At 44.3% G+C, this 26,702-nt stretch overlaps 1 protein-coding gene across 2 annotated transcripts in view; it reads right to left on the bottom strand.

The window, feature by feature from the left end:
- The window catches only part of MTTP (microsomal triglyceride transfer protein), a 139,256-nt gene that overhangs the window by 102,572 nt on the left and 9,982 nt on the right, over positions 1-26,702 (bottom strand). For both annotated transcript variants that reach the window (XM_030190736.1, XM_030190737.1), the window contains exons 2-3: positions 18,418-18,605; positions 10,218-10,361 (exon numbers count right to left, since the gene is read on the bottom strand). In XM_030190736.1, coding sequence (XP_030046596.1) covers positions 10,218-10,361; positions 18,418-18,605 — 332 coding nt within the window. The remainder of the gene's footprint in view (positions 1-10,217; positions 10,362-18,417; positions 18,606-26,702) is intronic.

Raw genomic sequence — 26,702 nt, 5'->3', positions numbered from 1 at the left:
CTTACGAAATATGATTTATTCAGAAAACATCTAAAGGCTTTCTTCTTTAACAAATGTTTAATACAAAATTAATTAGAAACGTGCCAGTTTGTTGTTCTTCTCCAGTAATTCTCTGGTACTCTTGCAACTAATGCACTAGCTAGCTAATGCTTCCATGTCCATCCTCACCCATGCCAGACCCCATCAATGCAAAAATTCTACAAACTAACTAACGTGTTAGTCTCACTCACATACACAAGGAGTGACATGTGCTGCACATACTGCAGCAGGACATGTTTATCCACTCCTACCCTAGCTGAGAAAATATTTAACCATCTTTCTGACCTCATGTGCAACTTTCTTTAAATTAGTCACCTTACTTTCTAACTCTTCTTACTCCCTTACCTATCTATATATTCCATCTTTGCTTTACCCTTCACTATCAATTTAAATGTTCTATTACGTATTGTGTTGACATTGTAAGTAGTATACTATGCCATATTTTGTATTGTTACTTGAATATTTTTACTGCTGTAATTGCCTATTGCTCATGTTTGATCTATTCTTACTGTACACTGCCTTGAGTGAATTCCTTCAAAAAGGCAGTAAACAAATCCTAATAAATAAATAAATACACCGATAAATTCAATAATGCATGGTTTAGTGTATGTAAACAGGGAAAATATTACAAAATCCTTTCATGTCTTTGTGCAGAAGCTTTCACATAACCCCTGGATTCTATACATGGTGCCCAAATTTGTGATTTGGGTGCATTGCCGAGATGCGCACATAAATAAATTGGTTGATGAGCTCTTAACCATCAATTATTGGGTGCTAACAGACAATTATTGATGTTAATTGGCACTCATTAAAATTTACGTGTGCATCTGGCTGCACGCTATTCTATAAGGCACAAGACCTAACTCTAACAGTGTGTAACTCAAAAGGGGCTGTGGCCGTGGGCATGTCAGGGGCGTTCTGAAAATTGCGCACGTAATGTAGTGCCTGAATTTATACCAGCTTTCAACAGGCGTAAGTCTGGCGCCTTACGTTAGTTGTGGGAATCGGCATGACATGTCACAATATTCTATAAAGGGTGCGTGCCCTTTGTAGAATAGCGCTTACTTCCAAAAATTGTGCATGTAAATTTCAGCATGTGCCCAATTTGCGCACACAATTTATCGAATAATGAGCTAATTAGCACCAATCATTAGCTTTTTAACAAGCAATTATTGGTACTAATTAGATTTAATTGGCATAAATTTAGGTGCAATCAGAAAAGGGGTGCAGAAATGAGAGGGTAATGGACAAAACCGGGCATTCCAAAAATTAATGTGCATTGTTATAGAATAACAGGGATACACATTTAATGTAGGCGCATACATGTGCACTACGTTTCAGTTGGTGCAAATGGCCACTCCAAACGTTAGGCCTGATTCCCAGGCATAAATGCTATTCGATAAACCGCTCATATACTCTTTGACCAATCTTAAAAATAAGAACAAAAGGAATCATAATATCAATCTGGACCAATTGGCTCTCTTATGGGCCATCCCACTTCAAGTCCCAACCTTAGGTCTTAAAGTCCTCAATCATTTACGCTTCTATGTGCCCTCCTACTACTTTACAAAAACAGTTTTTACAAAAGACAATTTTACTGTATATTGACTTCAAATTTATTTAAACTTCAAATTTACTTCATATATCATCTCTGGATGCTATTACACATAATCATATTCATAAAGCAAAAAGCGATCTAAACAAAGCACTTAGCCTTAATGAACTGAGCACTGGCTGCCAATGGATCTTGCTCAACGCCAACAAAACACGAATCCAGGCTACACACCCTTAAGGGCGTTTTGGCACCATAAAGTGCCTGCTTCCGGAATTCTTCTCAACATTCTTTGGATCGCTTTCAACATTTTTCTCAAATAATGGAATCAAAAGTGTGAAACGCACACAAACCAACAGTCCTAAGTGCTTAACGCACTTTAGTAAAATGGCCCCGAAGTTATGGTTACCATAAGTCTGGTTTTACCTGGACATGTCCTCTTCTTGAGGACACGGCAAGGCATCCGGGTGGGTTTTGCCAGTCTGCCCATTTGTCCGGATTTGCAGACATAGTTTTAGGCACTGAGATATCAACTAAACATATTCTATATACCGCGCCTATCTAGGCGTAGGGTTACCATATGGCTCCAGAAAAAGGAGGATGGAGTGAGCCAGCCGGGTTTTACTTCCATTGCTTTCAAAGCAATGGAAGTAAAACCCGGCTGGCTCAATCCGTCCTCCTTTTTCTGGAGCCATATGGTAACCCTATCTAGGTGCCGCTTATACAATACGCTTAGTCAGCACTGATTTCCATGCCGATTTTTAGGCACCATAGAGGGAATCTCCCCCTTAGGGTGCCTTTTACAAAGCTATTCTAGCATTTTTAGCTCGCTGTAAAAATCCGACGCCCATAGGAATATAATGGGTGTCTCAGCGTTTACCGCCAGCTGATTTTTACCGCAAGCTGAAAACGCTAGTGCAGCTTTGTAAAAGACTCCCTTAGGTAAATGTTAAGCTCTATGCAAATGTTAAAAGGGAGGAGAAGAGAGAACCAGAATAAGCAAGCACATTTGGGATATCCAACAGAAGTACATGATAACCTCTAAATCCTCTAATAATATCCGGTTTGCTGGAACTATCTGTTCAGGTGAGAAAAAGAAGACTTTAGAATCCCACAGACCTCAGGTCACAGAGATTATCTTAAATTATCAATAACTGAGGGGGTCTTTTACTAAAGCTTAGCTCAAGTTATCTGCGGCAGGCAGGGCCATGCCTAGGGTCTCCGGTGCCCCCCTGCAGTTGGCCCCGCCCTCTTCTCCCCAGATCCTTGTCCATCCTCTGGGGGGCACCCCGCCACATCATGCTTACCTCGCCCTCTTCTCCCCAGATCCTTGTCCTTTTCCTTTTTGTTTAAATTTACCTCTCCGGCGCGCGGCAGTGTAGCGTTAGTGAGAAGGAGGCGGCGCTCCCCCGCCCCGACGTGTCTTCTTCCCTTCGCTCAGTGTCCCGCCTTCTTCTGACATCATTTCTGACATCAGAAGAAGGCGGAACCGAGCGAAGGGAAGAGACTGACACGTCGGGGCGGGGGAGCGCCGCCTCCTCACTAACGCTACGCTGCCACGCGCCGGAGAGGTAAATTTAAACAAAAAGGAAAAGGACAAGGATCTGGGGAGAAGAGGGCGAGGTAAGCATGGTGCGGCGGGGCGCCCCCCAGAGGATGGCGCCCTCCTGCCATGCTTACCTCGCTTACCGTGTCGGCACGGCCCTGGCGGCAGGGCCCATTTTATTCCTATGGGTCCTGCTGCAGATAACTCAAGATAAGCTTTAGTAAACGACCCCTTAGGGTTTTGTCTTGCAAGCTCAGTTTCCAAGAATCTGTATTTCTGTCTATCCTCACAGTGTATCAAGCAATGAGCAATTATTTAATCCGAGTACAATATAGACAACTGACAATAACTGTTCAAATTACAAAAAGGAACAGTTATTTTTGGCCTGATTGTTTTACTCTGTTGCCTTGGCTGGAATAGCTCACTCAGAACTGTCTTCTACTGGGCTATGGAGTCATAAGCCTTCACTCACAACTGTCAGTTTGCCCATTTTTAAACACCCCCCCTCCCTTCCTGTCTAGCCCTGCCTCTGCAGTGAGAGTTCTTGGCCAGGGGAATCTACCCATTGGCTCCTTCTGGGATGCAGTAATATGGAACTTGAGTCCAGTGCACAGGTGTCACTAATCTGTAAATTCTGAAAACCTCTTCCCTTGGGGGATGTGAACTCCACCTCCCTGTCATACCCAGCCCTGGCCAACCCAAGGAACAGAATCTGGGTCTTGGATCATAGTCAGCTCTTCCATGAGATGGCAGAGCACTGCCAGCGAGCCACCAGGCTAGCCCACAAGCATTAACAAAGTACGAAAGAAAATAAATTAAAATGCACATGAATCATGAAGAGTTGACTGGCTCTCACTCGAGTACCAAATCTCTTTCAAAAAAAAAAACCCTCTTAGTGCAGAAATTTAAATTAATGAAATTTACACACCCATAAACAGTAGAAGCACAGCCTTCGATTACTCAATGCATGGATTTAAATAATAAGCATTTCAACCATTTAAATATCAACAGGATTTCACAGATGCATACCTTCCAACCTGTTGTTTCACAGATAACACTTCTTTTTAGACAGAAAGATGAAGAAGCCCTTTCACTAAAGTTTGGCGTGTGCTAACAGACATTAGTATAAACTAAGTGTCACGTGGCCCACTGGTAGGAAATAGGAAATGAATCATTTATATATCGCGCCTAGCGTTCCATTCTGAAATCTAAGCATATTCCACAACAATGCGCATAACTTAATTGGCTTAACAAGCCAATCAGCGTTTTTAACAGCACTTAACAAGCAAAAATGAGCACTAAGCATATTCTGTAACGCACAGCACTTACATTCTAAAGGGTGCAGTTCAAAAAGGGGCATGGCCATGGGGCAGGGAAATGGGCATTGTGTGGGCATTCCTAAATTTACACGCGCTGTTATAGAATATGGCCTGTGTCCGCATAAATCTACGCACAGTCTTCATTGGTACAAATTGAGGCGTGTAGTTTTAGGTGCTGAGATATCAACTAAGCGTATTCTATATACCGCGCCTAAATCTTATAGAATACGCTTAGGCAGAAATGTTTTCCACACAGATTTTTTAAGCGCCATATAGAGACTCTGGCCCTTAACGGGTGCTAAATTTTAGTAAAAGGGCCCCTAAATTTCCTAATGATAAGATAGGTAGATCAATATTACTGAGACCGATAACATTGAAGTCTCCAGTATTAATGACAAGGCAGATGGGTGACAATGAGTGCAACATATTTATCCACTCCTAAGATAATATTCAAGCACCTTTCTGACCTCATTTGCAACTTTCTTTAAATTAATATCCTTATTTTCTTACTCCTCCTATTCTCTTTTCTATCTATATGTTCCATCATTGCTTACAGCCTGTGCTGCCTATTAAAATGTTTTCTTGCGTATTGTGTTGGCATTGCAGTGTAACATACTATGCCATACTTTACATTGTTATTTGAATATTTTTATTGCTTTAATTGTCTATTGGTTATGTTTGACTTATTCTTGCAGTACACTGCCTTGAGTGAATTTCTTCAAAAAGGTGGTAAATAAATCCTGATAAATAAATAAACTAGTCTTAAAATAAGTCATTACCCTCTGAGACCTGGTCAACGGCCTATGTAAAGCTGGGTGGTATTAGCTTAGCTCCCAGTAGCAGGTGTCTGCGGCACCATTATGAACAGCTCCTCTATTTGCAGTCTCAGCAGAGTCTAAATGATTGCACATTCATGGAGAATGAAATTCGCTCTCACTGCTGGATGTGTTCTCTCAGGAAGCAAGCTTGGAACACAAGTATCAAGAGTGGTGTGTGGGAGAACTTTGCACTGCTGTTGACCAAGCAACCTGTACAAGCTCCATGAATTAAAGGTCTTTAGTTTTCTGAGCAGTCAATCTGGTACCTTACATACACTAAAATGCACTAGAAAATTGTTTTTAAATTATACATACATATAGATAGATAAACAGAGAGAGAGAGAGAGAGAGAGAGATTCAGGTACATAAGGTTTACAATATAAGGGGCTTTTTACTAAGCTGCGCTAAATAAGCTTAACATGTCCTTACACGGGCCTTTCCTGTGCTCAAACTTATTTCTAGTGTAGCCGTCAAAAAGACCGTTTTTCTATTTCTTCAATATATGGCTGTGTGCTGTTAGCTTTAGCATGTGGCCATTAAAAAAAATTATCTATTTAGGAGGCACCAAGGGCTCCCATGTTATGGATGCGCTAACCAGTTAGAGTGGTGGTTATGCCAGCGCACTAGGCGACCCGTTTACTAAGCGGTGGTAAGCCCAACACGGGCTTACCACCGGCCCAACGTGGGCGCCGGTGGTAATTCCACTTCTAGCATGCGGCATTTCCGTCGCTAGCAGAAATATTTGAAAAAATATTTCTACAGGGGTTTACCTGGTGGTAATTGCTGGCCATTTAGCATGGGAGCCTTTACCACCACCTCAATGGGTGGCGGTAAGTGCTCCCCCTCACATGGCCACACAGTAAATTGGCCATTTCTTTTTTCGGCCTTTTTACCCTACTGTGGTAAAAATGGCCTCAGTGTGTACTGCAAAAACGATCACCGCTGTTAGCGCAGGGCCCCTTTTAACGCAGCTTAGTAAAAGGGCCCCTAGCTGACTAGCACATCGTTGCCCCTTCTCTGCCCCTGAAACACCCCCTCCAAAATAAAAAGCAAAAAAATTAATACTGTGCACTTAGCGCACACAGATGTCAAAACTAACACAGAACACTTTAGCGTGTCAAAGTTCCATAGAAACCTATGGAACTTAGCCTCCCAAAGTGCTTTGAAAATATGCCTCATTAGCACCTAACGCAGCTTAGTAAATGGGCCCCTAAGTTTGTAGCTGAGGAAATGGAGAGTTAAGTGACTTGTCCAAGATCACAAAGAAAATCAGTGGGATTGAAACCCTGGCTTCCCAGGTTATCAGCCTAAAGAGGGGGAATGAAGGTGCTAATTTTAAAATGTTATTTATTAACTGACTTCTAAACTTAGTGGTGTACTGGTTATCTGTGCTTTCAACAGCAATCTAATCAAAGGGTTAATCAAATTGCTGTTGCTTCATTCTCCTTCTGCACAGCTATCACTCACTTTGCTTATGTGTCTTTTAACTATTGGCTCTTTCTTGACCTTTATACAGTCTTACAGCATTGCCACAGCAAGATGAAAGATCAAAGTATCAGAAAGACTGAGATAATGAGAAAAGCAAGAGGATTTTTAGTTCAGGATTATACTTGTCATCAGTGATGACTGTTCATTCATGGCCATAATAACTGTGCTGGACTTATGTTAGATCTCTCTGAATGAAGGCAGTGAAGATTTTGTTAAACAGAGCTGACAGAATTCAACATCTGTTACACCTGTAAAAATAATCTGAAGCATGTCCTGTCTGATTATGAGGCTGGTGCTATCATTTCAAAACTGAGTCTTGTCTTGGCTACACAGAAGCTTACGCTAATAAGAATGTATATTATAAATATATATATATATATATATGTATATATATATATATATATATATTTGCTGGTGAAGGTACGCCTTAGACTTTAAGAGGGGTTGTCTTCATGGCTGGCTTAACATTAGGCAGACTTGGCAGGCATTTACCTATGGCAGTAGCTTCTGGGGGGGGAGGGGCGGCACAGAGTAGTTGCAGTCAAATAAAACAATCCCCCACCGCCGGCACTGACTCAGGAAATTCAGTGACAGGCCATATCCAGCGACCGGCGTTGAATATCCGGTTTCTGTTTTGGCTGTGGCAACTTAACCGGCTACGTGAACATTCAGTGCCAGCCAGTTAAGTTAATAGTGGTTAAAGATAGGCCTGCTATTTATGCGGCCTATGTTAACTGCTTTAATGTAGCCGGTTTAGCGCTGAATATATGTGACATAGTCAGTAAGCAGGTAGGCACTAAGGGAAGGATTCTACATATGGCGACTAAAAAAATCGGCAAGGAAATCAATGCCAACTAAGCATATTCTATAAGCGGCACCTAGATTTAGGCACGGTATATTAAATACACTTAACTGATATCCCAGTGCCCTAAAACTACGTGCCTCCATTTACACCAACAAAAATGTGGTGTAAATCCCGGCACGCAGATTTACACACACTGGGCCATATTCTATAACTATGCATGTAAATTTTGCAACACCCATTTCCCCACCCAAAATCACGCCCCTTTTTGCCTGCGTGTGTTAGAAGTTAGACGCACTGCATTACAGAAGGCGCTTAGCAAGTTGTGTGCATAAATTCTAATTATTGTCAATTAGTGCTCATTATTGCTTGTTAAGAGCTGTTATCAACACTGATTAGCTTCTTAAGCCAATTAAGTTACGTTCATTGTTATAGAATATGCTTGGATTTCGGCACAGATCTCTAGGCGCTCTATATAAAATCTGGCAGTAAGCATTAATATTCAGCAGAGATAACCAGCTATCTGATGCTGAATATTAGCACTTAGCCAGCTAAGCACTATTTAGGCACGGTATATAGAATACACTTAACTGATATCCCAGTGCCATAAAACAACGTGCCTCCATTTACACCAACAAAAATGTGGTGTAAATCCCGGCACGCAAATTTACACACACTGGGCCATATTCTATAACTATGCATGTAAATTTTGCAACACCCATTTCCCCACCCAAAATCACGCCCCTTTTTGCCTGCGTGTGTTAGAAGTTAGACGCACTGCATTACAGAAGGCGCTTAGCAAGTTGTGTGCATAAATTCTAATTATTGTCAATTAGTGCTCATTATTGCTTGTTAAGAGCTGTTATCAACACTGATTAGCTTCTTAAGCCAATTAAGTTACGTTCATTGTTATAGAATATGCTTGGATTTCGGCACAGATCTCTAGGCGCTCTATATAAAATCTGGCAGTAAGCATTAATATTCAGCAGAGATAACCAGCTATCTGATGCTGAATATTAGCACTTAGCCAGCTAAGCACTATTTAACTGGCCAGGGCCGCAAAAAGACACAGCCAGGCGTGGGGCAGAACCGTACCGCCACTCCCCCCCCACACACACACTCACACAGCTGCTCCTGCCCACCCCTTATCTTTTTGTCTCTGCCTCCAAGCCAGCAAACCTCTTCCTGCCTGCTGTTCCCACAGTCTGTCCTCTCCTGCTCCTGTCCATGCCGGGAGTCGGGACCCGGGTGATTGCATTAACACAACATCATGCTAATGCAATCATCCGCAGGAGAGGAGAGACCCGGAAGCAGGCAGGCAGGCAGGAAGAAGTATGCCAGCACCGGGCCTGGGCCCTCTTTTGGAGGCCGGGCCTGGAGAATTTCCTCCCCCCCCCCTCCTCCACCAGCAGCCCTGTTAGTTAGCACTGACTATCAGGCCACACAAACTCAAAGAGCCAAGCAGTGTATACTTTTACCCTCAAGGAGGCAGGCAATTTTCACTTAACTAGCATTTGGTAACTGTCCTTGTGAGGGATAATTTTATAGCAGGACACCTTAAAGTCTCAGAAGGTGCCTATTTCAAGACTACTTTACAAAATAGGCTCTCAGAACATAGACCAATGGCACAATTTGACGCATACAACTTCACACCTGTACCGAAGTTTATAAAAGTGTGCAGATATGCTAGAAATATACCCTCTTGTTTTCCAAAATATGATCTAAGCACAGGTACTCATATGCATATACATATGCATTAGTCTCACAATTTCTGTTTACGCTTTTTCTTTTGAAAATTTAAGGGGGAGAACGGGTCGATATTTGAAAGGACTTATACATGCGGCCATAGGAGCCAACTTTTCAAAATTATTGGGGGTGCTAAGCCCAATGGAAATAACCCTTCCCTAGACACATACAAGGAATTTTCTCAATATTGGGGGTGCTCAAGCACCCACAGCACTGGCTCCTATGCATGCGGCTAATATATTTTGAGTTCTATCTTCTACTTTAATATTAATTAGGTAAAGAACATACAGAGTTGTAAGATAGCAAATAATCACTGTCAACTGCTAAATATATAAACAAAAAAATCACTTTGAAACGTCTGTATACAAATGCTAGAAAGCCTAAAAAAGATGATGGGACAGTTAGGGTATATAGCACTAAATGAAAAGTTTTGCAAACAATGGAAGTAGTGGGTGTAAATTAATCTCATCATATTCATTATGGATATCCTGAAAACCTGACTAGCATGGTGTGTCCTGAGGACTGGGCTGAGAACCCCTGTGCTAATATGTACCACATAAGCCAGGGGTGTCCAACCTCGGACCTTGCCAGGTCGGGTTTCAGGATTTCCCCAATGAATATGCACGAGATCTATTTGAAAACAATGGAGGCAGTGCATGCAAATAGATCTCGTGCATATTCATTGGGGAAATCCTGAAAACCCTACTGGATTGCGGCCTCGAGGACTGAGGCTGGACAACCCTAGCATAAGCTATGTACTTATTACACTAACACATTATGCCCCATCACAATATGAATACTACAGCTTACTTAGTCATATAAAATAAAATGTATTGTTACTAGCATGCTTGCAATTCTATCCAGGCAGAGATTCTTAGGAAATGCAGAAGAACTTTCTTGGTCTCACCTTTCCGTGGTTCCAGTGCAGAAGAATGGGCCTCTGTAAAGCTCCAATGTAATCTTCTCCCATTAAACTCTTGACATTTGTTCCAGTAAAGATATTCTTTGCTGCTGGGCGTTCATTCACATTTTCAACTTTAACATCTTTTATCTAGGAGAAGACAGAGAAGATCGAGAGCTCCAGGTTACATAGAATGTAAATCTTTTGCAAAGTGTGCGGCAGCAGCCATAAAAGCAAACAGGATGCTAGGAATTATTAGGAAAGGGATGGAAAACAAGACCAAGAATATTATAATGCCTCTGTATCGTTCCATGGTGCGACCTCACCTTGAGTATTATGTTCAATTCTGGTTGACGTATCTCAAAAAGGATATATCGGAATTAGAAAAGGTTCAATGAAGAGTGACCAAAATGATAAAGGGGATGGAACGCCTCCAATATGAGGAAAGGTGAAAGAGGTTAGGGCTCTTCAGCTTGGAAAAGAGACGGCTGAGGGGAGATATGATTGAGGTCTACAAAATCCTCAGTGGGGTAGAACAGATAAAAGTGAATCGATTTTTCACTCTTTCAAAAAGTACAAAGACTAAGGGACACTCAATGAAATTATATGGAAATACTTTTAAAACAAATAGGAGGAAATATTTTTCACTCAAAAATAGTTATGCTCTGGAACTCGTTGCCAGATAATGTGGTAATAGCGGTTAGCGTATCTGGGTTTAAAAAAGATTTGGACAATCTCCTGGAGGAAAAGTCCACAGTCTGCTATTGAGATGGACAAGGAGAAAGCCACAGCTTGCCCTGAGATTGGTAGCATGGAATGTTGCTACTATCTGGGTTTCTGTCAGGTATTTGTGACCTGGCTTGGCCACTGTTAGAAGCAGGATACTGGGCTAGATGAACAATTGGTCTGACCCAGTATCGCTATTCTTATGTTCTTATTTAGAGATCAGAAGTAAGATGTCCAGATCAGGATGTGCTGAATTTCAGTGGTATTTTCCAAAAGATTTGCTGACACAGAGCCTTTCCTACAATACCTGCAGAAGTCCATGTCTTTGCTGGCATATGAAGGCGGAGCATCTATTTTACAAAAGGGTACATGCGTGTGTGCCTATCCCTATAGATTTAATTTGGCATTCCACACTTACATGTGTATGTGAGCCATGTTGCAAACGTAGACATGTGAATTCTGCCAGTTAAATACAGAGGCTGGAATTTTTTTTTTGTAATTTTCAGTTTGGAAAGGGAAATAAACAAGTGGGGGATTGAGGAGGATACCTCCCTTAATCCTTTCTGTACAAGGAGGCTGGTTGAAAGGAGCACTTTTTAAAAACGTATAAGTGCCAAAGACCAGGAAAGAGCTGGAAATCCCCACTTGGAAATATTAGCTCTTTACAAGTGCATTCCTTTTATGAAATGGAGAATTCACATGTAAACTTTTGCCCTAACAGGCCACACCCAAACTATGCCTCCAAAAATTCCCCTTTCTGTTTCCACATGTAAACTGAGCCCTTTCTAAAAATCACCATTTACATATGATGATGTACGTCGTTTCCATGTGTAAATACTGGAATTTCCACATGGAAATAGTGAATAAGGCTTCTAAAATAACCCCCGTAGAATCATATTCAATAAAATACTTTTTCCACTCTGTCTTCTGGGAAAGTTCATTACTGGCTGAAGACCATAAGAGGATGATACAAAACGCCGGGCCTCTCTATTCAGTCATGTCAACTAGAGCACGCAGTTAGACATGAACCTGGGGAAATCATTCAGGGGTCCTTTTACTAAGCTGCGGTTCATGCTACTATGCACTTACCACAGCTTTAAATGGCTTATCGTAGGACATGCTGAGGCATCCCACAGCAATTTCCTGATCTGCGCACACAAACCTGTGTTACAAATATTTTACATTTTATCACAGAAGGGGTGTGTCTGGGGGGGGGGGGGGTGCGGAGAGTGGGCGTTTCTTCATTAATCAGTTTGCGCAGTGGTTCCCAAACCTGCCAGCCAGTCGGGTTTTCAGGATGTCCACAATGAATATGCATGAGATAAATTTTCATGCAGTGGAGGCAGTGTATGCAAATCTCTCTCATGACTATTCATTGTGGATATCCTGACTGGACAGCTTTGGGAACCACTGAGTTAGTGCATCTACATTATTGTGCACTGATTAGAACATGATTAGTGTGTGAGGTAAAGATAAGTGCTTATGTGCCTGCGTGGTAATGGCGACAGTAGCACATGGCCATTAATAGAAAGTTGGCCATTTTCCGGCTGGAGTAAATAAAGGCCTTAGGTGCATTACTACCTTAGGTGCATATTTACTAAGGTGCATTAGTGGTTTTAGCACACCTACATTAGTGCGCATGCTAACCATGTAGGCGCCTATAGGGATATTTTAGGCATGTACATGGTTAACTCACATTAAAAATGTTAACATACCTATAATGTTGCTTAGTAAACAGGGCCCTTAGTATGTGGGGAAAAACCCACATAAAGGCACTTTTTAATTGAAGCTTAGTAAAAGGATCACTCAATGAGGCAATAGAGGCCAACCCAAAACATACAATGCACCACCTTAGGTTTTCTAATGCTGCTGCACCACCACAGAACTTGCTAAAAAAAATCAGATACCGAAAATAAAAAAGTTCAGAATAACCCAATCAGTCACACTGAGCTCCTGACTCCTGAGGCCTTCCCGTGGGTCTAGTGACTCCAATCCAAAATCTCAAACTAATGAGAAGGACCGGGCAATCGTACAGGGAACCACCACATCAGGGCTCAAAATCCAAAAGCTTCACTAAATGCCCCATGTAACAGAAATTCCAAGGGTGGCCCATCCCAAAGAGTGAGATTTACCAGAGACTGAAGGCCAATGAGTCGAGTTTTTCTCGTGGTGCATTCAGGGTATAAATTTACCACAGTGCTAGAGGAATTGAGGCTTGAGGTAGGATTGTTAGCTACTCTTATTGACAAGTAATATTTTCACATGCACCGAAAAATGGATTCTGCATCATGGGTGACACTTTACATATTTTACATTCAATTATTTCAAGCACTTACCAGTACTATAGGCCCTTTTACAAGCTGTGGTGAGCACTGTAGCAAAAAATGGCATACTACGGGGTGTGCTGAGGCATCCTGCGTAACTTTACCATGTGTACGCACTACCCACACACCAGTGGCGTAGCCAGACTTCAGTGGGAGGGGGGTCCAGAGACCAAGGTGAGGGGGCACATTTTAGCCCCCCCCCGGGCGCCGCCGACCCCCCCCCCTGCCATTTGTACCCCCCCACCCCGCCGCCACCACCACCAACTTTGACCCCCCCCGCCGCCGCCGCCGACCCTCTCGACCCGCCCGCCTGCCGCCAACCCTCCCCCGCCGCCGTCTACCTTTGCTGGCGGAGGACCCCAACCCCCGCCAGTCGAGGTCCTCTTCTTCCGGCGCAAAGCTTTGTTCTGTTTCTGTGAGTCTGACATCCAACCCTATGTCATTCTCTAGTTTGACCTCTATAAATTTCTAATCTGTCTTCATCATATTACCTATAACTTAAAATTGTTCTTGCATTGTGATTTCATATTTTTTTGCTGGAATTGTCTTAAAGGTGCTTTCATTTGAATCTGTGCCAAGTGACTTAATCCAATCAATAGAATCTGGTGAATCTGGTGTCTATAGTAAAGGTGCATTCATTAGAATTGTGTTTTGAATCTTCAGACTTAATTCAATCAATTCAGTTACAGAGCATCTGATGACTCATAGACTGTGTGCCTTTGGAGGAAGGGCAATTGTATACAGCTCTGTGGTAAAAGAAAAACCAGAACTTAGTTTACCTTGAGAGCTGCCTATGCTAAGCTGGGCATTTTCAGACTTAGAATTGTAAATTGACGTTACCCGTGTCCTGCTCTTAATATCTTCCTGATAAACTGCTGACTCTACCAACCTCCTCCTATTCTATCTTATTTTTAAACAAAACAAAACTGTCTTTTCACTTGCAGAGGGTCTGACTCTATAGTCCCACCCACCCACCCCTAGGTGAACTTCCTTTGGGCAATCAAGGGACAAGTATCTTCATTACACCATAATAGTTCACCTTTTCAGACTTGTGTGAATCACATCAATATGACCTTCATTCAGTGCAATACATGTTCTGCTTTAATCCTAAAGCAAACTATCTGGAACTTTAGAGCTTGTCCCATCTGTCTCCAAATATCAGCTTTGAAAGATGTGATCAACAAACTCAAGAAGGAATTAGCTACAATTAAAAGCATCCAGGATTACTCAATTCCCAGCCAATTTACCACCACCACTGTCACAGAGAATGAAACAACAGAGGACTAGATGGGTCACAGCAGGCTCTGGTAGACTAAGATCTGTGACACAGAAGCACTCATCCTCTCAACCTTTGCCCCTGTCAAATTCTTTTGATGCGTTGCATCAATATGATGCTGAAAAAGAAGTTCTGTGGTGGAACCAGAGGCAATGAAAGTAGCACAACCCAAGAAACATCCCCCAAAACAATGACAGATTGGTGAAAAACAGAACATTCTTACTGCTCAGAGACTCCATTATCAGAGGCATTAACTTAGGAACGCAGTTCAAAGGTTCCAACCTAGTGAAAAGCCTTCCAGGATCTTCAGCTACCAGATGTACCAACCAAATACTGAAAGTGATCCGAGAAGAGAGCAAGGCTTCAAATACTGATGTTGTAATTCACCTGGGGACAAATGACCTGGCCAACAATAGCAAGTTTACAGCACAGAGAGCATTCCAGAAGCTTGGGGAGGGACTAAAATCTTTGGTTCAGACTGTGGCTTTTTCTGAAGTAATTCCTACATGGGGGAAGGGAGAGGAAAGACTACGCAAAACAGTGGAATTCAATAAGTGGCTTGAGTCTTGATATAAAGAAGGTTTTAAATACATAGGAGAATGGAATAATACGTGGAAAAATAACAGGCTGTACTATAATGATGGGCTACATCTTTCTGTGACAGGAGAAATTCAGACAGTATGTTTCTAGACATTTAAACTAGAGGGTAGGGGTGACAAAAGGAAACAAGGGAATTCAGAAAGTCACTCCCTGAATAAACATGATGGCAGAGGGAAAGGTCATCTAAATATAGAAATCCATCTAAACTCACTAAGCACATGGAAAGCAATGAGCACAAATGCTCGTAGTCTAAGTAAAAAAGTTCAAGACTTGAAGCCCTGATGTTTGAAGAAAACTTGGATATTGTTGCTATTACAGAGACTTGGTTCAATGATTCCCATGAATGGGATGTGACCATACCAGGCTATAATCTTTTTAGGAAGGATAGAGAGGGCCGAAGAGGTAGAGGCGTGGTGCTGTACGTGAGAGACACTATCAGAACAGCTAAAATGCAGGGAACCTGGGGAAAGGAAGAAGCTTTATGGATCGTCCTGGAAAGAGAAGATGGAACCTGTATCTACACGGGGGTTATCTACAGACCTCTGGCACAAACAGAGAAGCTAGAAGGATCTGATAGAAGATAATGGGCATAGTTTGGGAGGCGAGAGGGATCATTGCCCCACCAAACACAGGGACGGTGCAACCCGGCTGCAGGTAGCTCTCGATCCCTCCTTCCCCCCCCCCCCCCCCACAGCTCCCCGACAATCCTCCTCTCCATTCCTGCCTCCCTATGTTTAAGCCTTTTATTTTAAATCGCAGCGACGGCACTGAAAACAGCACAGCAGGCTCGCCTTCAGCCTTTCCCTTCCCTCTCTGTGTCCCGCCTTCCTCTGATGATGTATTTCTTGTTTCCGCGAGAGCGGGACACGGAGAGGGAAGGGAAAGGCTGAAGGCAAGCCCGCTGTCACGCTGGAAATAAATTATACTTAAGAGATTGAAAAAAAAAATGCCTGCCTCACTGGGGACAAAATAACTGACAAATTAAGAAAACAGGACCAGATTTGAGATGGAGGGAAAACCTGTGAAAAGATACATCAAATTTGAAAATGGGCCACACTGGACTGGAGGTTCTAAATATTAGCGCCCCTCCCCTACCACCACCACCACCATAATACACACACACAAAATGGCCCAATGCATGTCTACAGGTGAGGTACTATAAGGACACGCATAAGTGAAATAGCGTATAAATACATAGGCCGGTCACACGGGAGGAGCAGTGTTTCCACTTATACACACACCTTACAGAATACTGTAAGTTACATGTGCCTTTGTCACATTTAGACACCCACAGTTATGCCAGATCTATGATGAGGGTAAGTATGGGCACTGATGATGGGTATGCTAGCATTCAATAAAAGAAATCTGGGTGTCCAGGTGCTGTTATAATAAGCTTTTTATCACACAGATTCAAGATGCCTAAAAGGGAGCTCCCACTTATAGAATTGGCCCCTTAGCCACTGATACTCTATGACTAAGTGCAGTGATAGCCCTACCATGAGGCCAACTGAGGCAGGGGTCTCAGGCACTCTCCTCTTTCCTCCTTAACCCTTGTCCCCACATTTACCTTATTTTTAAAATTTTCCAAAAGGCGGCAGTGGCAGCGATTCCCACAGGCTGCTCTGCCACCGGCACTGGCTTCTTCTCCCTACTGTGGCCCGCCTCTTGACGTAACTTCCTGTTTCCTTACAGGCAGGACACAGTAGAGCAAAGAGGCTGGTGCCAGCAACAGAGCAGCCTATAGGAATCGCTGCCATTGCCACTGCTACTGGCGCCTTTTGGAAAAGAAGAAATAAGGTAAACGTGGGGAAGAAGATTAAGGAGGGAAGGTGGGAGATGCCAGACCAGGCGCGGGCAGGGGAGGGGATGGGGGGGGTCTCAGACAGCCTGAAAATCCTTGGTGTCACAATGGACCGCTACTTAACGCTAGAGAGCCAAGTAAAATCCACAACAAAGAAAATGTTCTTCACCATGTGGAAACTCAAACGTGTGAAACAATTCTTCCCGAGGGAAATATTTTGCAGCCTGATACAATCAATGGTGCTAAGCCATGCAGACTACTGCAATGGAATTTACGCGAGATGCAAAGAACTAATCTTAAGGAAACTTCAGACCGCTCAAAACACGTCAGCAAGACTCATCTTCGGAAAAACGCGATTTGAAAGCACAATACCCCTTTGCGAAAAACTACTCTAGCTCCCAATCAAAGAACGCATCGCTTTCAAAATCTGCACTATGGTTCACAAAATCATCTACGGCGAAACACCGGGATACATGACAGACTTGATCGACCTACCAACCAGAAACACATCCGCATCAACATGAAAATACCTAAACCTGCGCTACCCAAGCTGCAAAGGACTAAAATACAAATCAACTTATGCATCCAGTTTTTCCTACATCAGCACACAACTGTGGAATGTGCTACCAAAAGCCTTGAAAACCACGTACGATCACCTACACTTCAGGAAAAAACTAAAAACTCACCTGTTTAATAAGGCTTACCCTCCACGACACTACAACACTACATCTCGTATTGGTCATCAAACTATCTCTTCCGTTCTTGTTTTCCTTTATGTGGTCCTACCACATGATCCTTCAGGTGGTTCCTACCACATGAACCTTATCCTACCACAACATAACCTTGTACTTGTATTTGTTTACTCTGGAGTCTACAAACACCTCTCCAGCACCATGTAAGCCACATTGAGCCTGCAAATAGGTAGGAAAATGTGGGGTACAAATGTAATAATAAATAAAATAAATAAAATAAATCTCATCCCTGCCTCAGGCAGCAGATTGCCTTGGGATGCCCCTTCCTAAGTGCCTTTGAATATGGGATTGATTAGTGTTTCTCAGTGCTTGTGACACACCTACCCACAATGAATATGCATGAGATAAATTTATATGCTCTGCCTCCATTGTATGCAAATCTACCTCATGTATATTCATTGTGGATATCCTGAAAACCTAACTGACTAGGTGTGTCCCGAGGACTGGGTTGAGAACCCCTGTTGTAACCCCATTTACCTGATGAACATGTTCTTACAGTATTACTCCTAAATATTGAACAGGTGATTCAGGGCCTCATTTTCTCGGGCTTTAATTCCCATTCTGTGTCTGTGGGAAACAAAGCTTAGTAAATCAGGCCCTTCATTTGCTCATTTATCTCAAATTGCATCAATTTTGAAGAATCAATGATGCACAACGTTAAAAACTACATAAAAATACATAAAGTGAAGTTGTTTGCTAAGGTATGACTATCTGTGAAACATCTTACAGTCAGTTTAATCAGTTGGTCATCATCGTTGTTGGGGTTTCGCCATATTAGGTTGACATCCACTTTGGATGAAATCCTGTAGCCCGCACTGTCCTGGGGTAGGCCTCTGGGCCTATTGATAAACACTTCACTTGAATAGGTAAATGTATACAGTTTGTCATTGTTCAGTCTTGGACCACTCGTGTGCTCTGTAAGAAATTACAAAGAAAAACAAACTGAGAAGACACACAAGAAATATTATAGCCACATCACAATTCTTGCATTACGTATTTTATAACACTTTTGGGGTTTACACGTTGAAAAATTTTTTAATATAATTCTATGCCGGAGATGCACATGTAAACGTTTGCACAGACAGAGATCCCACGTGTACTTTTATACATACTGAAAACAGGTGTTTCTGGGGTGGAGTTGGGCAGAATTATGGTATTACATATGTACTTTACCAACTTCAAAAACATACATTGTAAAGGAAATGTGGAAAACCATAGGAACCTGGGGGAAACGAAGGGAAACAGATCCTACAAACCCCAAAAAGCCACAGAGGAGTCTCTCCCTTACAGGCCACTTTTCCCCAAGAGCCAACTTAGGATCAGGAACTACAAATCCCAGCAGCCACCTTGGGAAAAAGAGAGACAAACCAGGGTGCATTCACAGGAGTCACCAGAAGGGGGCTACCGGAGAAGGAGAAATACTAATTCTCCAACCTGGGGGAAAGAGAGGGGGAACAGGTGGGAAAAAGAAGAGAAAAGACCCGAAAAGGTTAATGAGGAAAATGAGGAGCCGCTGGGAGGAGGGTGGGGCGAAGAGAGTATGGAGTGGGCTCCTGAGAGGGAGAGAGAGGAGTTAGGGCCTTGGCCCATGGAGCTGACAGTACCGGAGCAGGCCCTGGAGGAGCCCATGGATATTTCAGCCCTGGCCCAGAGAAAGACACAAAAGTAAGACAGTCTCTGGCTAAGAAGGGACCCGGGCCAGAGGAAAAGGGATCAAGCGGGAGGAGGTCAGAAGAGTAAGAGAAAGTCTGACCAAGAGGGTGGGATCCCAGGCTTTGGAGCCCGCGCAAAGCCAGATGAACTGTGGATTTAAAAGGCCAAGTTATATTGCTGATTTTGGAGAGCTTGGGGATACATGAACTGTGGATTTAAAACCCCAAGTTCTATTGCTGTTTTTTGAGAGCTTGAGGCTACATGAACTGTGGATTTAAAACCCCAAGTTATAGTGCTATTTTGGAGAGCTTGGCTACCTGAATAGTGAATTTAAAAGCCAAGCTGTATGGAGCTGTTTTTTTTTATGTGTTTTGAACCCAGGCGGTATGGGGACTGTGTTATAACAATCCTGGGTGGTGCTAAATAAGACTTTCTTTCTTTTGGAGCCGCTCCGCCCAAAGAAACCGGAAAAGGGGAACCAGCGGCGGAAGCATGGGCTGTGTTCTACCAAGCGGCCTAGGAGAACAATAAAAGGGAAAAGTTCGTGTTTGATCCTGATGTTGTTTCGTTTGTTTTGGTTGAAAAAGACTTGTATGCTAGAGGCTGCTGAGAAGGGCGGAGAGCCCTAGAGGCTGAGCGAAGCCCAGCAACCTTTTACAATTGGTGTCAGGAGTGGGATCAAAATTTTTTTTTGTTTTGAACCTGTCGCTCGAGGAGATCGAGACCAGCCCAGCAGAAAAGCCCGACGGAGGGGCCAACGCTGATAAAGGCGCAGACCCATCTTGGGTTCCGGTAAGCGGGGCCTGGATTGGGGGGGGCCGGAGGGATCTTAGAAAGACCCAGGGAAGTGGGGGAAATCGCACTTGGAGTGGTCCTCTGTGTTTTTTTTCTTCTAGGAGGCGATTCCGGAGCCGGGGGATGGATCCGAAAGAAATTTTCGCGTGGATGACCATGCAGTTTCAAAAACAGCAGGAACTGACAGCTAAGATGGTGGAGGACTCCTTAACGGCGGCGAGAGACCAACAGCAGCCGGTGCTAAAAATGCTCCAGGAGTTCTTTCAGAGGGGGATCCCCGCTCCAAGGGACATGGACCCAGCAGCCTTAGGACAAGGGACCGGAGGCAGCGGTGCGGTAGGAACACTATCCATGAACACACTGACCTGGGGGAAGTTAACAGAGCAGGACAATGTTGATGATTTCCTAACAGCCTTTGAAAGGGTGGCTGTGGCTGCTAGTTGGCCACAAGAACAGTGGGCCATGCGTTTAGTCCCTTCCCTGGCAGGGGAGGCCCTGGCCGCATTTAGGGACTTGTCTCCAGGAGATGCTGCCCACTATGGAAGGCTGAAAGAGGCCATTAAGGACCGTTATGGACTTAGTACCCAGGCATATAGGCGGAAGTTTCGCGCCACTAAGTGGGAAAAGGGCGAAACCCCAAAAGCGGTGGCCAATAGATTGATGGACTTATTAAAAAGATGGTTAGAGCCCGACCACCACACTATCCAGGAAATTCTCCAAGAATTGGTGGTGGAGCAATTCCTCCAGGGCCTACCCGGAGAAATAAGAGCAGAATTGGTAAAAAGAGGCTGTAAGACAGTGGAGGGAGTGACGGCGGGGTTGGAGTGGTATCTGGAAGCCCAACACTGGGGCGGACCCGAGAGGGAGGGGGGAAAGCCCCGACCCCAAGGGGGTGGGGGTCCCAAAAGTTACGCCTCCAGGATGGGGCAAAAGGAAGGGATGCCAGACTCCACTTGGCTGGAAAAAAAGAAAGGGGGGCTCCACGGGGAGGAAAAGAAGCTGGCCTCTTATGGGGTACCGCAGTGTTATAAGTGTGGCAGAACGGGGCATTTCAGGAAGGATTGCCCGGGTCGGGAGGGATGGATCTCACAGGTTAACCAGGGATTCAAACCCAGGTATACGGCCCCTTTAGAGGTGGAAGGTTTATCGGTAGTGGCCATGTTAGACTCTGGGGCAGACCAGTCCATGATCTCCCGGCGGTTATGGGACCGAATAAGAGGGAGGCGGAATAGAGGACGGGTTACCTATGAGGGAGCGGTAGCGATACAGTGTATCCACGGGGCCAGTACACGATACACCCTACATAGAGTGAACCTAAAAGGGCCCACAGGGGACCTAGAGATGGCTATGGCGGTTCTTCCCAGGTTACCCCATGAGATGATTTTGGGAAGGGATTGGCCCCCTTTTTCCGAATGTATTAGAGAGAGAAGAGTATGTGTAACTACTCGGGCTCAGGCTCTTCGGGACCTAGAGGGGCAGGAGGAGGGAATAGAAGATATTTTTCCTTTCCAGGGCGAGGTCCTAGGAGAACCTGGGAAAGAGAGAAAAGGGAAGGCGGTGAAAAAAAAGGCAAGAGGTAATAAAACAAGTGCAGGAAATGTTAAACTTTGGGGTGATTGAGGAATCAACTAGCCCCTGGTCCAGCCCCGTGGTGCTAGTACCTAAGCCCGAGGGGGAGTGGAGGTTCTGTATCGATTTCCGCCAGCTGAACACCATTTCTCAGGCAGATGCCTATCCTATGCCCTATATTGAGGAGCTGGTGGATCGGTTAGGAACCGCACAATATCTCACTACCCTGGACTTAACAAAAGGGTATTGGCAAATCCCACTTACTCCCGGGGCTCAGGCAAAGACAGCTTTTAGCACACCAATGGGCTTGTACCAGTTTAAAAGGTTGCCTTTTGGCCTGAATTCAGCAGCTGCGAGCTGTCAAAGATTGCTAGATCGGGTTCTTAGACCACATCAGGCCTACGCAGCGGCGTATATGGATAATGTGGTCATACACAGTGGGGAATGGGATACCCATGTGGTACAGGTAGGGACGGTGCTGCAGGCTTTCCGGGAGGCAGGACTCACCCTGAACCCAAAGAAATGTCAGTTTGCGCAATTTCGGGTGAAGTATTTAGGTTACAATGTGGGCCGAGGGGAGGTGAGGCCCTTGATAAATAAGGTTAAAAGCATACAGGAGTTTCCCCGCCCAAACACCAAAAAGCAGTTGAGGCGCTTCCTGGGAATGGTAGGGTACTACCGCCGTTTCATCCCTCGGTTTTCAGCTATGGCCACCCCCTTAACGGACATGCTAAGAGGGAAGAACCCTGATCATTTGAGATGGGGGGGGGGAACTGACGGCTTTTGAACAGATGCAGAAGGCCCTGTGTCAAGAGCCGGTCTTGAAGGCAGTAGATTTCGAGAGGCCCTTTATCCTGCAAACGGATGCTTCAGGGAGGGGGTTGGGGGCGGTACTATCCCAGGAGCATAACAGGGAAGAACATCCCGTGTTGTATTTGAGCCGAAAATTATTGCCCCATGAAGAGCATTACTCCACGATAGAGAAGGAATGTTTGGCCATACGATGGGCCGTACAGGAATGTAATGTTTATTTGGAAGGAAAAAAATTCAAACTAGTAACGGACCATGCTCCCTTGAAATGGCTAAACATGATGAAAAACAATAATGGACGATTAATGCGATGGTACCTAGCTTTACAGCCATTTCAATATGAGGTGGAGCATCGTCCCGGGAAGTGTTTGGCTCATGTAGACGCCCTATCCCGGGTAGACGAAGAAAAGGGAGCAAATGAAAGGAAAGAGAGAGAGGCGAGCTTAAGGGGGGGGGGGGGGTATGTAAAGGAAATGTGGAAAACCATAGGAACCTGGGGGAAACGAAGGGAAACAGATCCTACAAACCCCAAAAAGCCACAGAGGAGTCTCTCCCTTACAGGCCACTTTTCCCCAAGAGCCAACTTAGGATCAGGAACTACAAATCCCAGCAGCCACCTTGGGAAAAAGAGAGACAAACCAGGGTGCATTCACAGGAGTCACCAGAAGGGGGCTACCGGAGAAGGAGAAATACTAATTCTCCAACCTGGGGGAAAGAGAGGGGGAACAGGTGGGAAAAAGAAGAGAAAAGACCCGAAAAGGTTAATGAGGAAAATGAGGAGCCGCTGGGAGGAGGGTGGGGCGAAGAGAGTATGGAGTGGGCTCCTGAGAGGGAGAGAGAGGAGTTAGGGCCTTGGCCCATGGAGCTGACAGTACCGGAGCAGGCCCTGGAGGAGCCCATGGATATTTCAGCCCTGGCCCAGAGAAAGACACAAAAGTAAGACAGTCTCTGGCTAAGAAGGGACCCGGGCCAGAGGAAAAGGGATCAAGCGGGAGGAGGTCAGAAGAGTAAGAGAAAGTCTGACCAAGAGGGTGGGATCCCAGGCTTTGGAGCCCGCGCAAAGCCAGATGAACTGTGGATTTAAAAGGCCAAGTTATATTGCTGATTTTGGAGAGCTTGGGGATACATGAACTGTGGATTTAAAACCCCAAGTTCTATTGCTGTTTTTTGAGAGCTTGAGGCTACATGAACTGTGGATTTAAAACCCCAAGTTATAGTGCTATTTTGGAGAGCTTGGCTACCTGAATAGTGAATTTAAAAGCCAAGCTGTATGGAGCTGTTTTTTTTTATGTGTTTTGAACCCAGGCGGTATGGGGACTGTGTTATAACAATCCTGGGTGGTGCTAAATAAGACTTTCTTTCTTTTGGAGCCGCTCCGCCCAAGGAAACCGGAAAAGGGGAACCAGCGGCGGAAGCATGGGCTGTGTTCTACCAAGCGGCCTAGGAGAACAATAAAAGGGAAAAGTTCGTGTTTGATCCTGATGTTGTTTCGTTTGTTTTGGTTGAAAAAGACTTGTATGCTAGAGGCTGCTGAGAAGGGCGGAGAGCCCTAGAGGCTGAGCGAAGCCCAGCAACCTTTTACAACATGCATAACCTAGCAGGCACAGGCATATATATTTACATCTTCTCTGAAGTGGGCATGAACACACATGCGTCTTCCACCACTGCTTCCACATGTAGATGGTAATTTTATAGCAGGTCACCAAGTAAGCATCTATTTTGGGTCTGGGCAGACTGGGTAGGCCATGTGGAGGGGCATAATCGAACGGGATGCCCAAGTTGTCATGAGGGCGTCCTCGCAGGACGGCCCCATAAAGGGGCGGGGCAACCCATATTAGCGAAACAAGATGGGCGTCCATCTTTCGTTTTGATAATACGGTCAGGGATGCCCAAGTCATGAAATTTAAGTCGTCCTTAGGTCGTTTTTGAGATGGTGGTCCCCAGTTTTCGACGATAATGGAAACCGAGGACGCCCATCTCAAAAATGACCAAATCCAAGCTATTTGGTCGTGGGAGGAGCCAGTATTCGTAATGCACTGTTCCCCCTCACATGCCAGGACACCAACCGGGCACCCTAGGGGGCACTGCAGTCGACTTCACAAATTGCTCCCAGTTGCATAGCTCCCTTATCTTGGGTGCTGAGCCCCCCCCCCCCCAAAAAAAAAAACCCCACTCCCCACAACTGTACACCACTACCATAGCCCTAAGGGGTGAAGGGGGCACCTACATGTGGGTACAGTGGGTTTTGGGGGGTTTGGAGGGCTCAACATTTACCACCACAAGTGTAAGAGGTAACCGGGGGATGGACCTGGGCCCGCCTGCCTGAAGTGCACTGCACCCACTAAAAACTGCTCCAGGGACCTGCATACTGCTGTGATGGAGCTGGGTATGACATTTGAGGCTGGCAAAAAATATTTAAAATGTTTTTTTTAGGGTGGGAGGGGGTTGGTGACCACTGGGGAAGTAAGGGAAGGTCATCCCCGATTCCCTCCAGTGGTCATCTGGTCAGTTCGGGCACCTTTTTGAGGCTTGGTCGTGAAAAAAAAAGGGACCAAGTAAAGTCGGCCAAATGCTCGTCAGAGACGCCCTTCTTTTTTCCATTATTGGCCGAGGACGCCCATCTCTAAATCATGCCCCAGTCCCACCTTCGGTATGGTGCCGACATGCCCCCATGAATTTTGGTCGTCCCCGCAAAGGAAAGCAGTTGAGGACGCCCAAAATCAGCTTTCAATTATGCCAATTTGGGCAACCTTGAGAGAAGGACGCCCATTTCTCGATTTGTGTCGGAAGATGGGTGTCCTTCTCTTTCGAAAATGAGCCTGATGGTCTTTATCTGCCTTTATTTTTCTATGTTTCTATGTCTCTTTTATAAAGACCACTCCAGAGCAATAAATATTATTAGAATAGTGGGTACTAGTCACATATGCAAAGTAGAATACCCACAAACAAAAATTAGCTCAAAAGAATCTTAAATGTTTCAATTGTTTTTAAGATGACCTCAGCAAAACAACTCATCAGTCTTAAACTTTGCTGACGAGCATTACTCATCATAGTTGTCACTGGTCAATCTTTTTTATCAGTATAAATAAATTCCATGTCAAAAAAATTAATAGAAAAGTATACTCATCTGAGTTTAAAGAAGAAGTTGGCTAGGGGATATTTAAAGCAAATAAGAAGAAATTATTTTTCACTCAGTAAATATTTAAGTTTTGGAACTCTTTGCCAGAGGATGTAGTAATAGGGGTTAGCTATCTGGGTTTAAAAAAGGTCTGGACAAGTTCCTGGAGGAAAAGTCCATAGTCTGCTATTGAGACAGACATGGGGAAGCCACTGCTTGCCCTCGGATTGGTAGCACGGAATTTTGCTACTATTTGGGTTTCTGCCAGGTAATTGTGACTTGGATTGGCCACTGTTGAAAACAGGATACTGGGCTAGATGGACCATTGATCTGACCCAGTATAGCTATTCTTATATTCTTACTTTTCTATAAAGTTTTTTTGAAATGGAATTTATTTATACTGATAAAAAATTGACCAGTTACGACTGTGATGCATAATGCTCATCAATAAAGTTTAAGACTGATGAGTTGCTTTGCTGTGATCATCTTAAAAAACAATTGAAAAATTTAAGATTCTTTTGAGCTAATATTTGTTTGTGGGTATTCTTCTTTTATAAAGACAGCATGGGCACCTACGTGTCATGTTAAAGTAGATCTAGAAAACCTGCATCAGTTGCATGTAGATGTAATACATACAGGCATATTTTCAAAGCACTTAGCCTTCCAAAGTTCCATAGAAACCTTTGGAACTTTGGAAGGCTAAGTGCTTTGAAAATATGCCTGATAGTAACATAGTAGATGACGGCAGAAAAAGACATGCACGGTCCATCTAGTCTGCCCACGATAAACTCATATGTGTATACCTTACCTTGATTTGTACCTGCCTTATTCAGGGCACAGATCGTATAAGTCTGTCCAGCAGTATGCCCACGATAAACTCATATGTGTATACCTTACCTTGATTTGTACCTGCCTTATTCAGGGCACAGATCGTATAAGTCTGTCCAGCAGTATTTCCCGCCTCCCAACCACCAGTCCCGCCTCCCATCACCGGCTCTGGCACAGACCCCATATAGGTCTGTCCTCCCCTATCCTAGCCTCTCAACCACCAACCCCTCTTCCCCCTG

The sequence above is a fragment of the Microcaecilia unicolor genome, chromosome 2 (genome assembly GCF_901765095.1).
Source record: "Microcaecilia unicolor chromosome 2, aMicUni1.1, whole genome shotgun sequence".
Classification (NCBI taxonomy): Eukaryota; Metazoa; Chordata; class Amphibia; order Gymnophiona; family Siphonopidae; genus Microcaecilia; species Microcaecilia unicolor.
Note: the sequence above shows the minus strand (reverse complement) of the source record. Positions and strands in the feature narration are given on the sequence as shown.